Source organism: Squalius cephalus, assembly GCF_949319135.1.
Source record: "Squalius cephalus genome assembly, chromosome: 19".
In the NCBI taxonomy this organism is placed as follows: domain Eukaryota; kingdom Metazoa; phylum Chordata; class Actinopteri; order Cypriniformes; family Leuciscidae; genus Squalius; species Squalius cephalus.
The window spans coordinates 25,170,805-25,186,345 of NC_137140.1; the positions used below are offsets into that span (position 1 = coordinate 25,170,805).

Below are 15,541 nucleotides of genomic sequence, written 5' to 3' on the forward strand. Positions count from 1 at the left end.
GTAGCACAAATAAATGGTTACAGAAGTTAAAGTGTTGCAATCATCCTCAACACTGATGCAAAATTTAAGCGGCTTTGCGATAAATGTGTCTATCAAATACATAAATGTAAATATGAAACCTTGATTATTACTCTATATGCATATCCCAAGCTGTCATATTAGTTTACAGAGGTTTTAAAACACATTAACATCTCCTCATTTACACAAAGTATTATTTTAGCAAAAAAACCATACTATACTGACGCCGAGTGGATTAGCTGGGGCGTTCGGCTTCCCATACATTTCATATCTAAAACAAACAGCTGCATTGCGATTACATTCCTCGTACATTTATTATTAATCTCTCTTGCTCTTATATTGCTCGCATGCCAGTGATTATCCCTTCGGCACGTGTGCCTGAGGTCGGGCAACCCCCCATGTAGCTCAGTTTGTTTTTAATACAGTGTTTGTTTTATTGTGGGCTGTGGTTTTATGGAGCATAAAGTGTCAATCTCAGTTTTCCTACAATGTCCATCTCAGTATAAATCGAGATTAAATAGACATTGTTTGTTTGTAGGAAAAATGGGTTAGGCAGATGTATATTCTATAACCAAAGTAACTTTTTTGTTGTTTATCCTATACTTTATAGGAAAAGTGTAAATTACACTTTTGTAAATTATCAAATGTTCTAAAATTGACTGTTTTTTGCAGATGATACAGGTACAAATATTTTTGGATGTGGGAACAACTTACAGCAGATGGTGGAAATGGTCACTAATGAAATGAATAAATTAAAAATCTGGTTTGATTCAAACATGTTGTCCTTAAACTTGAACAAAACTAAATTCATGATATTCGGAAATCGCATTATTAATACAGATGTTAAAATAGTAATTGATAACGAATCAATTGAAAGAGTCTATGAAAATACATTTCTGGGTGATGTACTTGACCATAAACTCTGCTGGAAGCCACACATAAAATATCTGTGCATGAAGATGGCCAGGAGTATTGGTATACTGAGCAAAACCAGATACATCTTGAACCGACATACATTACATACTCTTTTTCGTATTCTCGTATTGTGTGGAAGTTTGGGGAAATACCTATAAAAGCAATTTACAAAAAATTTGCACATTGCAAAAAAGAGCAATTAGGATAATAAACCACACTGGGTATTATGAGCATACCAATCATCTGTTTTATAATTCACATTTGTTGAAATTTATGGACATTGTTACATTCAAAACTGCACAATTTATGTTTAAAGTTAAAGAAAATAACTTACCTTGTAACATACGTGAGATGAGAGACGGGGGATATCATTTAAGAGGACATTGTGTGTTCAAACAACCTCTTGTGCGAACTACTGTTAAAAGCATTTGTGTTTCGGTTTGTGGGGGTCACCTTATGGAACGGATTGAACAATAACGTCAAACAGAGCCATAATATCATTCAATTCAAAAATAGATTAAAGAAATCATTACTTGACCAATACAGAAATTAATAGACCTAAACTCAGGAATGGAATTGTAATTTAAAGGTATTGTTGTATATTGTTGTATTGTTGTAAGTTATTGTAAGACCTGGAAGATTATATGCGGTATTTGTATACCTATGTAAGTTGTAATATTATTATTTTGTGAAATAAGGGGCAGGATTAAATAAGCTATTTACTTCCGCCTGCTCCTTCTCGAACTAATCCTTTTATTATTTTTATTTTTATTTTTATTTATTTTTTTTTGTAGGGCTGTCAAACGATTAATCGCGATTAATCGCATCCAAAATAAAAGTTTGTTTTTACATAATATATGTGTGTGTACGGTGTATAATTATTTTCTATATATAAATACACACACATGCATGTATATATTTAAGAAATATTTGCATGTGTATATATATTTATATTATATATAATTTATATTATATATAAATATTTTATATATAAATAACACATTTTTCTTGAATATATATGCATGTGTGTGTATTTATATATAGAAAATAATTATACTCCATACACACACATATATTATGTAAACACAAACTTTTATTTTGGATGCGATTAATCGTGATTAATCGTTTGACAGCCCTATTTTTTTGTTATTAAATTCTGACTTTTTGGGTTGTATTTTGTGGTTTTAAAATTTTGTTTTGCTGATTGTTCGAGATAAATAAAAATGAAAAAAAAACAAAAAACCTAGAAAAAAAAAAAAAAAAAACTTTCTTTCCAAGCAAGTGTCTGGAACAACTGCCATTGGTCTCTCAAAAAACACTGCATTTAATTCAATTAAAACTGGGGATGAAACAGTTACCAGTATGACTATAAAACATGATAAAAAATTCCAGACAGTTAGTATTACGTTTCATATTTGAATTATCATTAACCGTATTTGATTATCACGATTTGAAACACTATAAACAGTTAGCAACAGTTTCACGCAGGCGCAGCATGCAGCGTATCGTTTTGTGTGAAGAATGAATGAGTCTTCAGAAAAGTTTTTATGGCATTTGCTTTTCATCTTCCCTCCATGTAATGCCTAATAAAGTAACATTTATATCTGCCTTGTAAACAGAGGTTACCGGGGAAACATTTCTGCTGTTCCATAAGTGCCACCTACTGTCAGAGAGTGGATTTACATTTTTATCCAGCCGTTCTTACATTTTTGTTAAGACCAATGCTAAAATCGGACCAAATTTATGTTGTAAATTTCATGTATGAGTATTTTTTTTACATTTCCAGCACATTCTAACAATACCATATTGATAACCGTGATCATTTTGGTCACTGTAATCGAGATATTACATTAATACCGTTCAGTCTCTAATTAAAACAATAAAACACTATAATAACATTTAAAAAATCCGTTGTGTCCAGTAATGTCCTACCTAGAGCTAAAAATCGCAGTTCAATCATTTCTGTACAGATAATCAGATTGAACCTCACAAGGCAGAGGTTTCCACTTTATGGGCCACCCATGAATAAAGCACTGCATTGAATTCTGCTTTATAGTGTGTTGTAAAATGAATGTTGAGTTGAGGGATGTGTCCTTGCTTGGTCTGGAGAGGTGGCTGTGTTTGATGTCTTAGTAGTCTGCAGCATAAAAGCTGACCTCCTTCAACTTAGGGTTCTTAAAGGCCTGTTCGACGGCGCCCATCTGATGTGATTATTGAATGTTTATTCCCCTTTTCTCTCATTGTTAGTGCACTTAGAATGATTAATTACGCTGAGCTCTCTCTGTGACTTCTCTTCTCACTCAGGGGAGAAAAACAGGCTCTCCATGCTTCTTCCCCTTGTCTCTTTCTATCACTCACTCCCCCAGTCCTCTCCATTCAAATCAAATTCAATTTAGAGAGCACTCCATCTGCCATCATGGCCACTATACAATAACAACTACAGCAACGGTAAAACAGAAAATAAATAAGAACGCCAATAAATTGAAGGAATAGTTAAAGTACGGTTAAACCCAGAGTACTCAGTAAAACATAATACGATTTTATGTGAGCGGCACTTCATAACCTTCCTGTCTCTTTCTATACACATACGTCCATCTCTTTTCCCATCCCTCCATTTTTGTCTCAGCTTCCTCAATCTGTTCCAAAGCTGCTGAGTTTGACATTTAGAGGGGTATCAAATCACCAGACCAACACTCACCTCCTACATCCGCAGCATGAAATTCTTGACACAGGAAAGCCCTTTTATTCAAATTGATGTGTGTCTGTGTTTAAACATGCATGTTTCAGTTAACAAGCTCTGAACTGTCTGTCCACTATGCAAGTAATCCACTTAAACACCCAGAATGAAGTATCTGCAGATGTTCATCCTTTATACCAGCTGAGCAGCCAAAAGGGAAGGACAGTACCAGCAGGCATGCTGTCTGCATTCAGATTTAGCCACCAGAGTTGCTACCACCTGACATGATGTTCATGAGCCAACAGAATTTGCTTGTGATAGGTTCCATTATCTTGACAAATTTAACTGCTTACCAATAAACTAAAGATGTGATTTACAGTTTTCAGTAATGCAGTATAACCCGGTAACCAATTGCAATGTATTGTTATTGTGGGCACTTCTAAACACAGTGAATAATTGTAGATAACTTATTATTATCTGAACTGTTTAAATGTTTTGAATGCACATTAGCTTCATTTCGATCAACTGGTTAAAACTCTGTTCAATTTTTGGATTTGTCTGAAAACAGCAGACTGTAATATGCTTTGTAGTATGCTTTCTTTTGTCTGTCAATCTTGTCCTCTGACCTGGTTTCTAGTTTGTTCCTTTGTTAGCCTTATTCAATTCACCTGTTGTCCAATTTATACTGTTGTCCAACTCATTGGTTACCTTTGTTTGGTCCATGCTTATAAGCCCTCAGTTCTCCCGTAGTCGTGGTCCATTCTCATTGACGTTATGTTGTTCTCCTGAGCTTGTCATTAAAGACTGTTTAATTAATTCTCCTTCGGCTTAATGCTTTTAACACAACCAACCAGTGACAGAAGAATGGACTGAAACAGTTTAATTTTTGTTGTGTTTTTTCCCTTTTCAATTTTCATTATTCCCTTAGGACCAACCTGCCGTCCAGCTTCTGTGTCTGGAGCGGGAAGACTGTCCACTGGAACATCACATGGGATTTCATCCTTCTGGCGTGCCTTTACAAACTACCCTGACCAAGGTACAAGGCACGCCTTCCAGCGGATGGTCCCAGGGAAGATTTCGCTGCATTCGTGGAGTGGGTGCTGGTGAATAACAACTCACCGCACACAATTGGCCCCGCGGAGGATGACATCACCAGCCCCATCCACCACCAGCAAGCGACCCGACAGAGATGGTTTTAGAGCCCACTGCAGACAAGGGAGACAGGCCTGCAGCGATCGATGAGCCTGATCCAACAGAGAGGAATGGAGAGGACATCGCCCCAGAGCCTGCGCCCCTCAGAGAGTCGGACCAGGTGCGTAAGCCGAAACCACTGTGCGTCGCAGAGGGAGTGATTGTGGAGTTCGACGGCTTGTAGGAAGGCCCCACCCATTGCCCCGCCTCGGTGAATGCGATGGTTAAAACCTCTGGAAGATATTTAGAGGATTTGATGGACTAATTTGAGGAGATAATTACCCTGTCACCGCCGGTTCCGTCCAGCCCTGAATCTCCTGTGATCCCTCCCAGCCTCCCTCTCCCGCCTCCTCTAACAGCCAGTTCTGAAGCTCTGCCTCTGCTGGTTCCATTCAGACCATCTGCATCTCCAACACCATATGAAGATCCACCTCAGAGCCTCAAGTCACTTGCTCAGCCCACTAAAGAGGATCCCCTGGCTCAGCCTCTACCTTCTAAACCCATCACTCCACCGCGGCCTGTCGACACATCAGCTACGCCTTGGCTCCTCCCTCCCTTGGTTCCACCGGAAACCATCAGCCATACGGCTCCACCGGGCTCCCTCGTCCCTCCGGCTTCGCCTTGGTCAGACGTCGACCTGCCTGAGCCTTCGGTTCCATCTAGCTCCGCCATCCCCCTGGCCCTGCCTTTGTCCTCGGCCCCACCGGTTTTGCCTCTGTCCACAGGTTCCTCGGTTCCACCTCGGATGCTCGTCGCTGCGGCTACACCATGTCTCCAGTACCAAAGGTGTCGCGTGAGCTCTTTGGCTCATTGACTTTACCTGGGTCTCCATTATTGGTGGCTTTATCTCCATTGGTCGTCCCCAGGATGCTTTCCATCAAGTCGTCGTCACCATGGCTCCTCTGCCTTTGACTCTGCCCTGGGGCCTCGTCCTGGCTGGTCTCTGGCTCAATATCTGGCTCCTCCTGCTCCTGGCTTCCCTTTGGCTCCTCCCACCCTCCACTCCCCCATGGTTATGTTTTGCCCCTCTCAAGTTCCTCGCCCTCCTCCTGAACCCCCACCCTCCCTCCTCATTTGGACTATTTAAGGCGTGAGGACCTGCCTTTTCAGGAGGGGCCAAAGTGTAACAAGTAAGCTTTCTTATGCCTGTCTGTCTTGTCCTCTGACCTGGTTTCTAGTTTGTTCTTTTGTTAGCCTTGTTTAATTCACCTGTTGTCCAATTTATTAACTCATTAGTTCCCTTTGCTTATAAATCCATGCATATAAGCCCTCAGTTCTTCATTAGTTGTGGTCCGTTCTCATTGATGTTATGTTGTGTTAAGTTTGATTTTCCTATCTGTTCTCCTGAGCTTGTCATTTTAATTATCCTCCTTCATCTTTGTTCTTTTAAAACAACCAATCAGTGGAACAGACAGACTGAATGAAAATGCAAATTAACTCTCTGACAGTAGGTGCTGCTTACAAAAGGAGAAATGCAGTGGGTACACGATAACCCCCATAAACAAAGCAGCTGTGCAACTTTCTGTTTCTGACACCCACTTGTCTTGGAGAAGAAAGCACGTAAAACAGCATTTACATGTTATTGAACATGTAAGCTTTTTAGATTTTTTTATACAGTATACTCTAAGAAAAAAAAAAAGGTTCAGTAGGGTTCTATAACACTTAAAAAGGTTCTATATAAGGAGAAATGCCTTAAATGATTGTAAAACACTTTCATACTCAACAGGCTATTTAATTTTTTTGTTTACGGACTGTTTAATTAATACAATTTAATTAAAATAAATAAAAAAATTAAAACTAAATCCATAAAATGATCCCATGATGGGAACCCCTAATAGGTACTTTATATGAAGTGTCAGGGTTCGGTCAACTGTTGGTCAAAAACAGAATCAAAATGTTTTATTTTGATTACTTATTAAAATCCTTCTTTTCCCGCACATGAATCCTCGCTTCACTAATTTACCATTCCGTGACATGAAGTGCCTTCAACCCTTTCTACTAAGAGCGCATATGTTTTTTTTAAACACAAAATACTTAAAGATGCCATTTCCCCCTTCAAATATTTGTTTACACGTTGTAACACATTTGTGATTTTAATCTGGATTAAAACCTGGCATCCTAGAAAAGATTGAACCAAAAAAAGTTCAATTTGTTCTTTATAGTTATGTTCTTTTGCACTTCTGAATTTTTCTATTAGAGGACAACACTGAAGTTTGTTTATCTTTTCAACTGCTTATGCAATTCAACACCATAATTTGGTACCGTCACATGCCTACAATAAACTTATTATTCATCTTTTTTCCCCATTGGTCAATTGGTTTAATCTTCTTTACACAGTCTCTGCTGTAGCCAAGACAATACTAGGGTAGTTTGCGTAGGATGTTTGTATTCATGATTGAAGGTTGGTGTATTTATGCACACCATAATTATTTAGTCTTAATTGGTTCCTGTTCTTTCAGATGCTATTTGGGCGTTAAAGAGGGTACAAGTGCATTGAGTCCTCCCTCAGGCCAGCGAAAAGGAGGGGAGACAGCTTCCTGGATTAACACTGTGTGTTGAGATCTGACAGCTTAATCGCGACTGCTTCCTCGGAAAAGAGAGTGCTTGATAAGAAACTTGAAAAAGAGGATATCGTCATCATTAATATGATTCATTTAGTCAAGTCATATCCCTTAATACCCCTACCAGGGTTTCCAAGATTCTACTCCTGCATTATACATGTACGTCTTTATCATTTGTCTTCAGTGAAGTGCATCGAACAATCCCTCCTGTCAGATTTTCCTGGATGTGAAATAGACACATTCTGTTTATTAATCCTAACACCACAATTCGCTGCTCCAGCTCTCTTTCTGCCCTCATTCTAGACATTTACAGGCAAACAACTGTGATAAAATAACACAGCATCCTTTAAAATCTAACTTTTAATTAATAGATAGAACAATATATCACATTTACTTATTATGAACATCCGCAGCTAATATTATGAGAAACCAAGCTTTCATATTGCCTCTGTTCACTTTATAGATGTAATAAAGGTGATGGTAATCAATTTCCAAATGCAAAAACAACTGAGATTGGAGGCACCCTCTCTGTGCCGTGAACATTAAATTATAAAGAGTTTTTATTATGGCAGCACTTGGACACAGCTCTATGTTATCTGTGTGCATATGATAAACACCAAAGATCTGTTACCATGGCAATGACTGGGAACAACAATCCCATTAGTGGGATTGATAAAAGGCCAAATGGAAGAAAAAAAAAGGATAAAAGAGAAAATGAGGGAGAGAAATAACTGCAATAATATGGGTAAACCCTCTGATTACATTTTCCGGACACTGCTATACTGAACATTAGCCTGTGTTAAGCCTTTAGCCTAAGGTAGTGGAGGTTATTTATAAAATATAATATAATATAAATATAAAATAAAAAAAACACTTAAAAACATTATTACATTTGAATGAGGAGGAGAAGCAGATAGGTCTGTCAGATGAAAAGGGGCTCGGGGAGCAGTAAACAGATCCGCTGATAGGGCGTAACACTAAACGTATATCCCTAAACATCTGCAAATTTTGCAGTATGGCTCATAGCAAAGCACCCTCAGATTTACAGCTAATTATGGGAATTACCAAATGTTTCTTCTGCTTCTGATTTGGGTTCCTAAATGGCTCTATTAATGATACTTTTAGCACATTTAAGAAATAAATATTTGAAAAGAAAGAAAGAAATGCAGTTCCACAGCCAAACGGTAAGGCGATACCAATAATAAATACAATTCTTTCTAATTTAAAAGTTTATTTAATTGCACTATAGGATAAAAACTAAATTTGAACTAAATTAAGTTGAATAATGCCTTCTGTTGAGCTGCTTAGCTGAAATGAACTTGTTTCCTAATTGAAGAACTTTGCAACATTGACAGTTACTGTATTGAACTGAAACAACAAAATTGAGCTGAATAATAACACTATTATCTTCCGTAGAGCTGCTTTACAGCTGAAAATTGAATTTGGGTACCACTTTATATTAAGTGGCTTTAAGTACTACGTACTTACATCTAAAAATAAATACAATGTACTTATTGTATTCATGTTGTATTGTAAAACACATTGCTGCTATTGAGGTGTGACACGGGTAAGGTTAGAGACAGGTGTGGTGGTATGGGTAGGTTTAAGGGTGGGTTAAGGTGTAAAGGAAGGGTCAACAATGTAATTACAAATGTAATTACATAAATTAATTACAGCTGTAATTACATGCAGGTATTTTTAAAATTTAAGTACAATGTAAAAACATGTATGTACAAAATAAGTCCATTGTATCAAATTATTAATTTCAATGTTAGTACTAGTAGTTAAAGCCACTTAATATAAACTGGGACCTGAATTTGTTACATAAATGATGAATTTTACAACATTAACAGTTATTTTCCTGTTTTATTAAAGTGAAGCTGATTTGAAACTATATGTATTGTACGAATGTAATTTTTTTTGTATAAATAAATGTGACTTGACTTCATTAATGATTAATGATTTTTAGAGCAACCATAGTTGCAATACAATAATCGACCATAGCAATTTACTCAGAACAATACTAAACAAACAAACAATGCTGTAACACATCATTATTTTATTTTTATTACACGGCTCTGTGGAATACTTGATTCTGATTGGTCAATAGTGCCATCCAGCGTGGTTTTTCTTTGTGGAAGTTTTGCGTTTCGTGAGCTAATAAAATATTAAAACTCAGTCGAATCAATATTTTGTGTACAGTTATTTAATTATGCCATCCAGTATCATGGACTCACTCTCTCTTGTTTCATACAAATGCAGCTGCTGCCATTTTGTGACTATTGTTTTGTACACTGTTGGATTATGAGATACAAACAGGTACGATTTTAAAACAGTTTAATCTGAAATCAATATATCTTGTCCCCATAATTATTTATGTGGCGAAATGCAGTGTAATAAGTGACATAAATGGCTGTATATCGTGCTTGCAACTGCTCTCTCAGCGGAAGCTTTGTGTTTAAAGACCGAATAAAATATTTCACCACAGATCAATATTTCGTGTCTAATTATTTACTTATGTGGCAAGTAGCCATGTAATAAGCGGGATAATGATTATTATACATTGAAAAATCTGTCAGCTACACATTGTCATATGAACAACTAGTCAAAAACTCACATTTAAACCTCACAGACAGTGTTAACCTGTATGCATTTGATTCACTAATAAAAAGTGTTGAGGTAACGCATTACAAGCAACATGAGTTACTTAAAAAAAGTTTTGACTAAAAAATCTGATTAAGTCACTTTTTTAAGCATTACTTTTACTTTAAAAGAAAATATCTGAGTTACTTTTTCAAATAAGTAACCCAAGTTACTTTGTTTTCCCATGTATTGACTGACCACTCTCTTGTTGTTGAGAGAGTAAAGCACAGACCCATTGTGTGTGCTGTGTAAACATGATGTTATTGTAGACCTAGACAAAATGTAAGCATACCTTGCACATCCTATCTCACTTGCACAAAACCAGATTCAGTATTCCTCAAAATGAATAAAAACTGTGAAATGCAAACTATTACACAACCCTGCAATAAAAAATGTTAGGTAGCCTATACTTTATGTATTTAATCTCACTTTACTAACCAATTCTTTATGTATTTAATATCACTTTATTAACCAATATCTTTGCTGCTGACCTTTGATGATCCAATCCAATACTATTAATCAAAAATAAATTTAGATAGACACCACAATTGTTTGATTTTTTGTTTTCATTGCTGAAGTGTTGAACTTTCTTTTCCTGCGTCCTATATTCTTCTGCAATCCAGAATGGCAGCACAGCTGAACAGTTTATTTAAGATGCACCCTCTACTGTACAGGTGTGAATTTGCATTTCCCTCAGCCTGAGGCTTATTCAGGTTACTTTTGGTGTGAAAGGGTCTTTACATTTAAAAAAATAAAAAATAAATAAAAAGGTAGTTGGTAGTATGGTAGTTGTTAAGTTTAGGCATTGGTTAGGATTAAGGGATGTAGAATATGGTCATGCAGAATAAGGCATTAATATGTGCTTTATAAGTACTAATAAACAGCCAATATCCTAGTAATATGCATGTTAATAAGCAACTAGTTAATAGTGAAAATTGGACCCTAAAATAAAGTGTTACGAAACAAACACATCAGAATAATTTATTTGGGAATCTAACAACATTGGTTGTACTAAAAGTCTTTGATTCGCTCAAAAGAATCATCTCAAAAGAGTTATTCATTCAGAAATTGGACTACACAGGCTAAGCTGCATGTTTTTGATTTATAAATAAATAGCTTATCAGAGACGTTCTTCGTTTTACTGTAGATTCAATAGCGGTGTCATTGCACAATTATTGCAGGAACACTTATGAGCATGTTTTTGCATTCCACTCATCACTGCTTTTCCTCTGCTTTTAAACATGTGCTACCCTTTGTAACATTTGGAATGGATGCTTAGTCAAGTGTATTTTAGTGCAGTACGGTTCTGGCACTATTTTTAAAAATGGAACTGGTTATAAACCTTACTTACAGTCCTTGCCTTGAGGAATTCTGCACTAAGCAGCTTTATACCATTCAACAGTTCAGACCATATCAAAATTAATGAGAGACTCTTTTATTTGCGGCATCACAAACAGCACGCGTTCCAAACATTATTCGTTCCAAGCAAAGCCACTCGTCTTTGAACAAGCTGGACGCATCAAACTCTTCAGGTTAAGTCATTCAGACATTCCAACGAGGCGGATCAGTGTTCTAATTATACTCTTGAAATGTTGACTTTTCAAACTGCTCTCGCATGTGCCAAGATGTCCAAAATAGACCACATCGTTCAGCATGACTCCTCCTGTCATCTCACAGTAATTTGCGCTCTGTTATTTTAGTGATTTTCAGCATACATTCAGCCAATCCAGTGCACAGAGTCACCACAGTCTTTTGTCTTCTTTGCATATGCACATGAATTAGTCATTATGCACATTGTTATGTACATGTACATTAAAAAGGGTGGTAGCTTCTCTGACCAACAAAAAAAAAAAACATTGAAAAAATCGTCGTTGTCAGTGAAGAAATGGTAAAGATGGAAAACCACTTTGATCTGACACATGTACATACACACACACACACACACACACACACAGAGAGAGACTCACCTGCAGTGTCTGTGTACACCTGCCACTGTTTCGATGATGAAGCACTCTCCCTCATTCAAACAGAAGGCCATCTCCTGACTGTCTTGGCATGGCTTGAAGAACTCGGAACGTACGGTGGAGGTTGTAGGGGCAACTGCGTGTGAAAGAGACAAAGGGAGGGTGCAAGAAAGATGAGGGGGGACAGAAAGAGATTAATCAAGATTAAATAAGTTTAATCAAATGAATCAAACACTAATAATCCATCCATTTCCATAATGTCCATTCCAGTGATAAAAATTACATCTGAATGAGTTCTCAATATTATGACATGAATGGTGTTAATTGAATCACACGTTCAAGTACGATGGTTTCACAATCACTTCACTGATTACAAATGAGCCCATGCAAAGTCTAGAAAATGTTCTAGAATCTATTATAGATCTTATATGGGGTATAAGGGTTTAATGACAGGCCATCAGAGATAATAAACCGCATGTTTTAAGCTACAACAGGGATGCCAAATATATAATATATAAACTAGGCAGTTAGACATTTTTGTATGTTATATTGAGTGGGGGAAATATAAATGTATTACTAACTATTAAATATTGTAATAAATATGTATCAAAAATGCCCAATAAATATTTAAATAACATTTTTAAATACATACATTTAACATAGATACTGTTAAATGTATTAACCTAAAGAAAACTATGGCTGTTCTTACAATAAAATTAATGATAACAAAATAATTTATAATAATAAATGGGCTTAATTATGATTAAGATCCCAAATAATCAAACAAGGCAATAATCAAACAAGCTCAATCAATGCCCAGTCTTTCTCTTATATGAAGTTTTGAGATTTAATTGATCATTTTAGAGAAACAGTTCCTTCTGATTGTTATTTTAAATTAACTGGTTACATTTTTTTTGGGGGGGGGGGGGGGGACAAATCATGTTTGCCTGCTTTATCACAGAATGTTTGTAGCACTTAACACAACTGGACCCACAATGCATCGGCTCTTTAATATATTTAATTAGTGCAATTTATGAACAACAAATAACCTCCTTAATCAAGACTGATGCTAATGAATCAGCATGCTGGTCAAAGCTAAATAGCCTGCATTAGCACCTTCCTGTTGTTCTCTACAAACTGCAGAGATGATTCACATAAACAGTTAGTCTCAGGAAGGACTGCTGCTTCTAAAACATTGCCTACACCTTTTAATCTGGATCAGAACAGGGCACGTCCAATGAATCTGGTTCCTCTGACCCTTCTTTGCTTGCCTGACTTCAACATGTACATCAACATCTGCTGTGTTGTTAGCAGTGACTCTGAATACAAAACCAGGGCCTGCAGCACCTGGTACATGTTTACACAGTCATACCGCCACCAACCATGTCCATAAGCAGAAAACAATGCACTGAAAGCATGCACACATGAACACACATAATCTCCCAGACATCTGCCACGGAATGAAATAAAGCAGAGACATTCATAAGCGCTGCAAAGATGCCGCTGCCCACTGTCGAAAGCTACATCTGTAGTCTGCAGCTGCCAGCAGAAGAGGCAGTCTCAGTGCGAGCATGCGTCCTGCTTAAAAAAAAAAGGCAATCCAAACAGCACCAGACACCTGCAGTCACACAGGAAAGGTCAAATCAATCTGTTGTTCTCGCGTCCTGATGGATAAATCTCAGGTCACTGGTGCAGAAGACGATGAAGGATTAGAAAATTGTTGAAACAAGAAAAAGAGATCAAAGATGCTTCGTTCATTTGAGAAAGCTGCGATGGATGACTCCATTACGCACGGTAGCCAAAAGCGACTGCTTTGCACCATAAACAATACAATAACAGCGCCAAATGCCTTATCCTAGCCTTCATACAGCATCCGACTGGATTTTTCATAGCCTCTTGTTCAAGTGTCCATAGAAACGGTGGGTTTTATGACTCGGTATAAATCATCTCAGGAGCATTGATCAAACGACCATTGATCTGCACATTTTGTTGTTAAAATGGAGGATTCTGTTGGGTAGATTATTAGTCTCATTTTTCTCCAGAGTGGCGTTTCAAACCTGACTGGTATACTGCTGCTGACTGGCTAGTTGATCAGCAATCAGCAGTGTTTACTGTGTGACCCAGGGCTACTTATGGACTGATCTCTCGCCACTACAGCTCTAATATAGGTGCTCATAAAACCTGCCATATTGAGCCCATCCGTAGGCAAGGACTGCCAGAACATGCAATAAGCATTGCACAGGACTATATTAAAAGAGGGGAAACAAATCCAGTATAATAAATACATGATCTTTCAAGGGGTTTGGTGGAAGTGCTCAGCGAATTAATGAACATCGCAATCGATGCTCTGGGATTCAAAAGAGCTATTTGCAATCAGCTTCATTTTAGGAGTGATCATTGAGTTTATTAAATCAAAGGTGCCGAACGCCTGCAGGTACAGAACTGAGGCATGGCACCCACAATGCTTGCTTTATTCTTTTGCTTTCTATTGATAGGTTATTGAAACAGAACGGAAACTGGGAGCGCGTGGGCGACGACCCTCACCATCCAGCCTAATTAAGTCTGCAGGGAGGTAATGATTTCCTCAACCCGCAACAGGCTTTGCTGTAAAGAAAAACTTTCACAAACATGGGAAAATCTAACGGCAACAGATATAATAAGAACTTTATGAAGATGACTATGCAGATCAAATCTCAAGTTGGCCGTCACCAGTTGAGGCCATCAGAGAAAAAAAATGACTGCATTCACACCGTGCACCTGGGACTCGAGAGAGCTCTCTGCACATCAGACACTGTACTTTCATGTGCGGCCAGCTCATGCATGACATGATAATTGCTCAGCTTCTGGTTATTTAGTCATAAATCCTCCCCTCTTGTTATTCCCAAAATGGTTTGTCATAACATTTGATTCATCCTGGTTGCTTTAAAATTACCATTTTTTTCTGGAAGGCAATCTACACAAGTAAGTCCCTTGATAAGTTCCATGAAAACAGTCTTACCACAGTTCAAAACTGAATCAGAAATCCCAGTGGGTTATTCATCTGAATATGTGATGAGCAATTGGACAAAAAACAACGTCCTCATGCACACTGAAAAAGGCACATATCTATCTATGTGTGTGTAATTTACCCAAATTGTTATATAACTAAAACACAATATTCTTTAGTTTCTTTAAATATATCTTTAAAAGAAAGTACAATGTTGCTTACACTTCTGAATGGTTAGCCTAATTAAAAGAATAGTTTAGAAATGCATTATTTACTGAACTGGTTATTTAAATGAATAGTCCCATTAATCATATCACTAAAACGAATCACAAAACGAATCACTAAAATTCAGAGTTTCCAATGCTTCATATGAAAGAAAGAAATAGTGTGCAGGCAGGTTCAAGCATTTGCTTATTGCTTCACAACACTACAAAAAAAATAAAATAAATGTAACACTGCATATGTGAGAGCGTGTATGTAATCTGAGTCAGAAGAGCAAAAATATTTCTCCAATGTAGTCGAGAACACCCGGACAATTGTAACGAAATTTATTCAGTCACAAAAAAGCTATATGATGACACTTTTT

At 37.1% G+C, this 15,541-nt stretch overlaps 1 protein-coding gene across 3 annotated transcripts in view; it reads right to left on the bottom strand.

The window, feature by feature from the left end:
* Nucleotides 1-15,541, bottom strand: part of nrg3b (neuregulin 3b) — a 141,645-nt gene that overhangs the window by 48,590 nt on the left and 77,514 nt on the right. For all 3 annotated transcript variants that reach the window (XM_079851600.1, XM_079851601.1, XM_079851599.1), the window contains exon 2: nt 11,973-12,105. In XM_079851600.1, the coding sequence (XP_079707726.1) occupies nt 11,973-12,105 (133 nt within the window). The remainder of the gene's footprint in view (nt 1-11,972; nt 12,106-15,541) is intronic.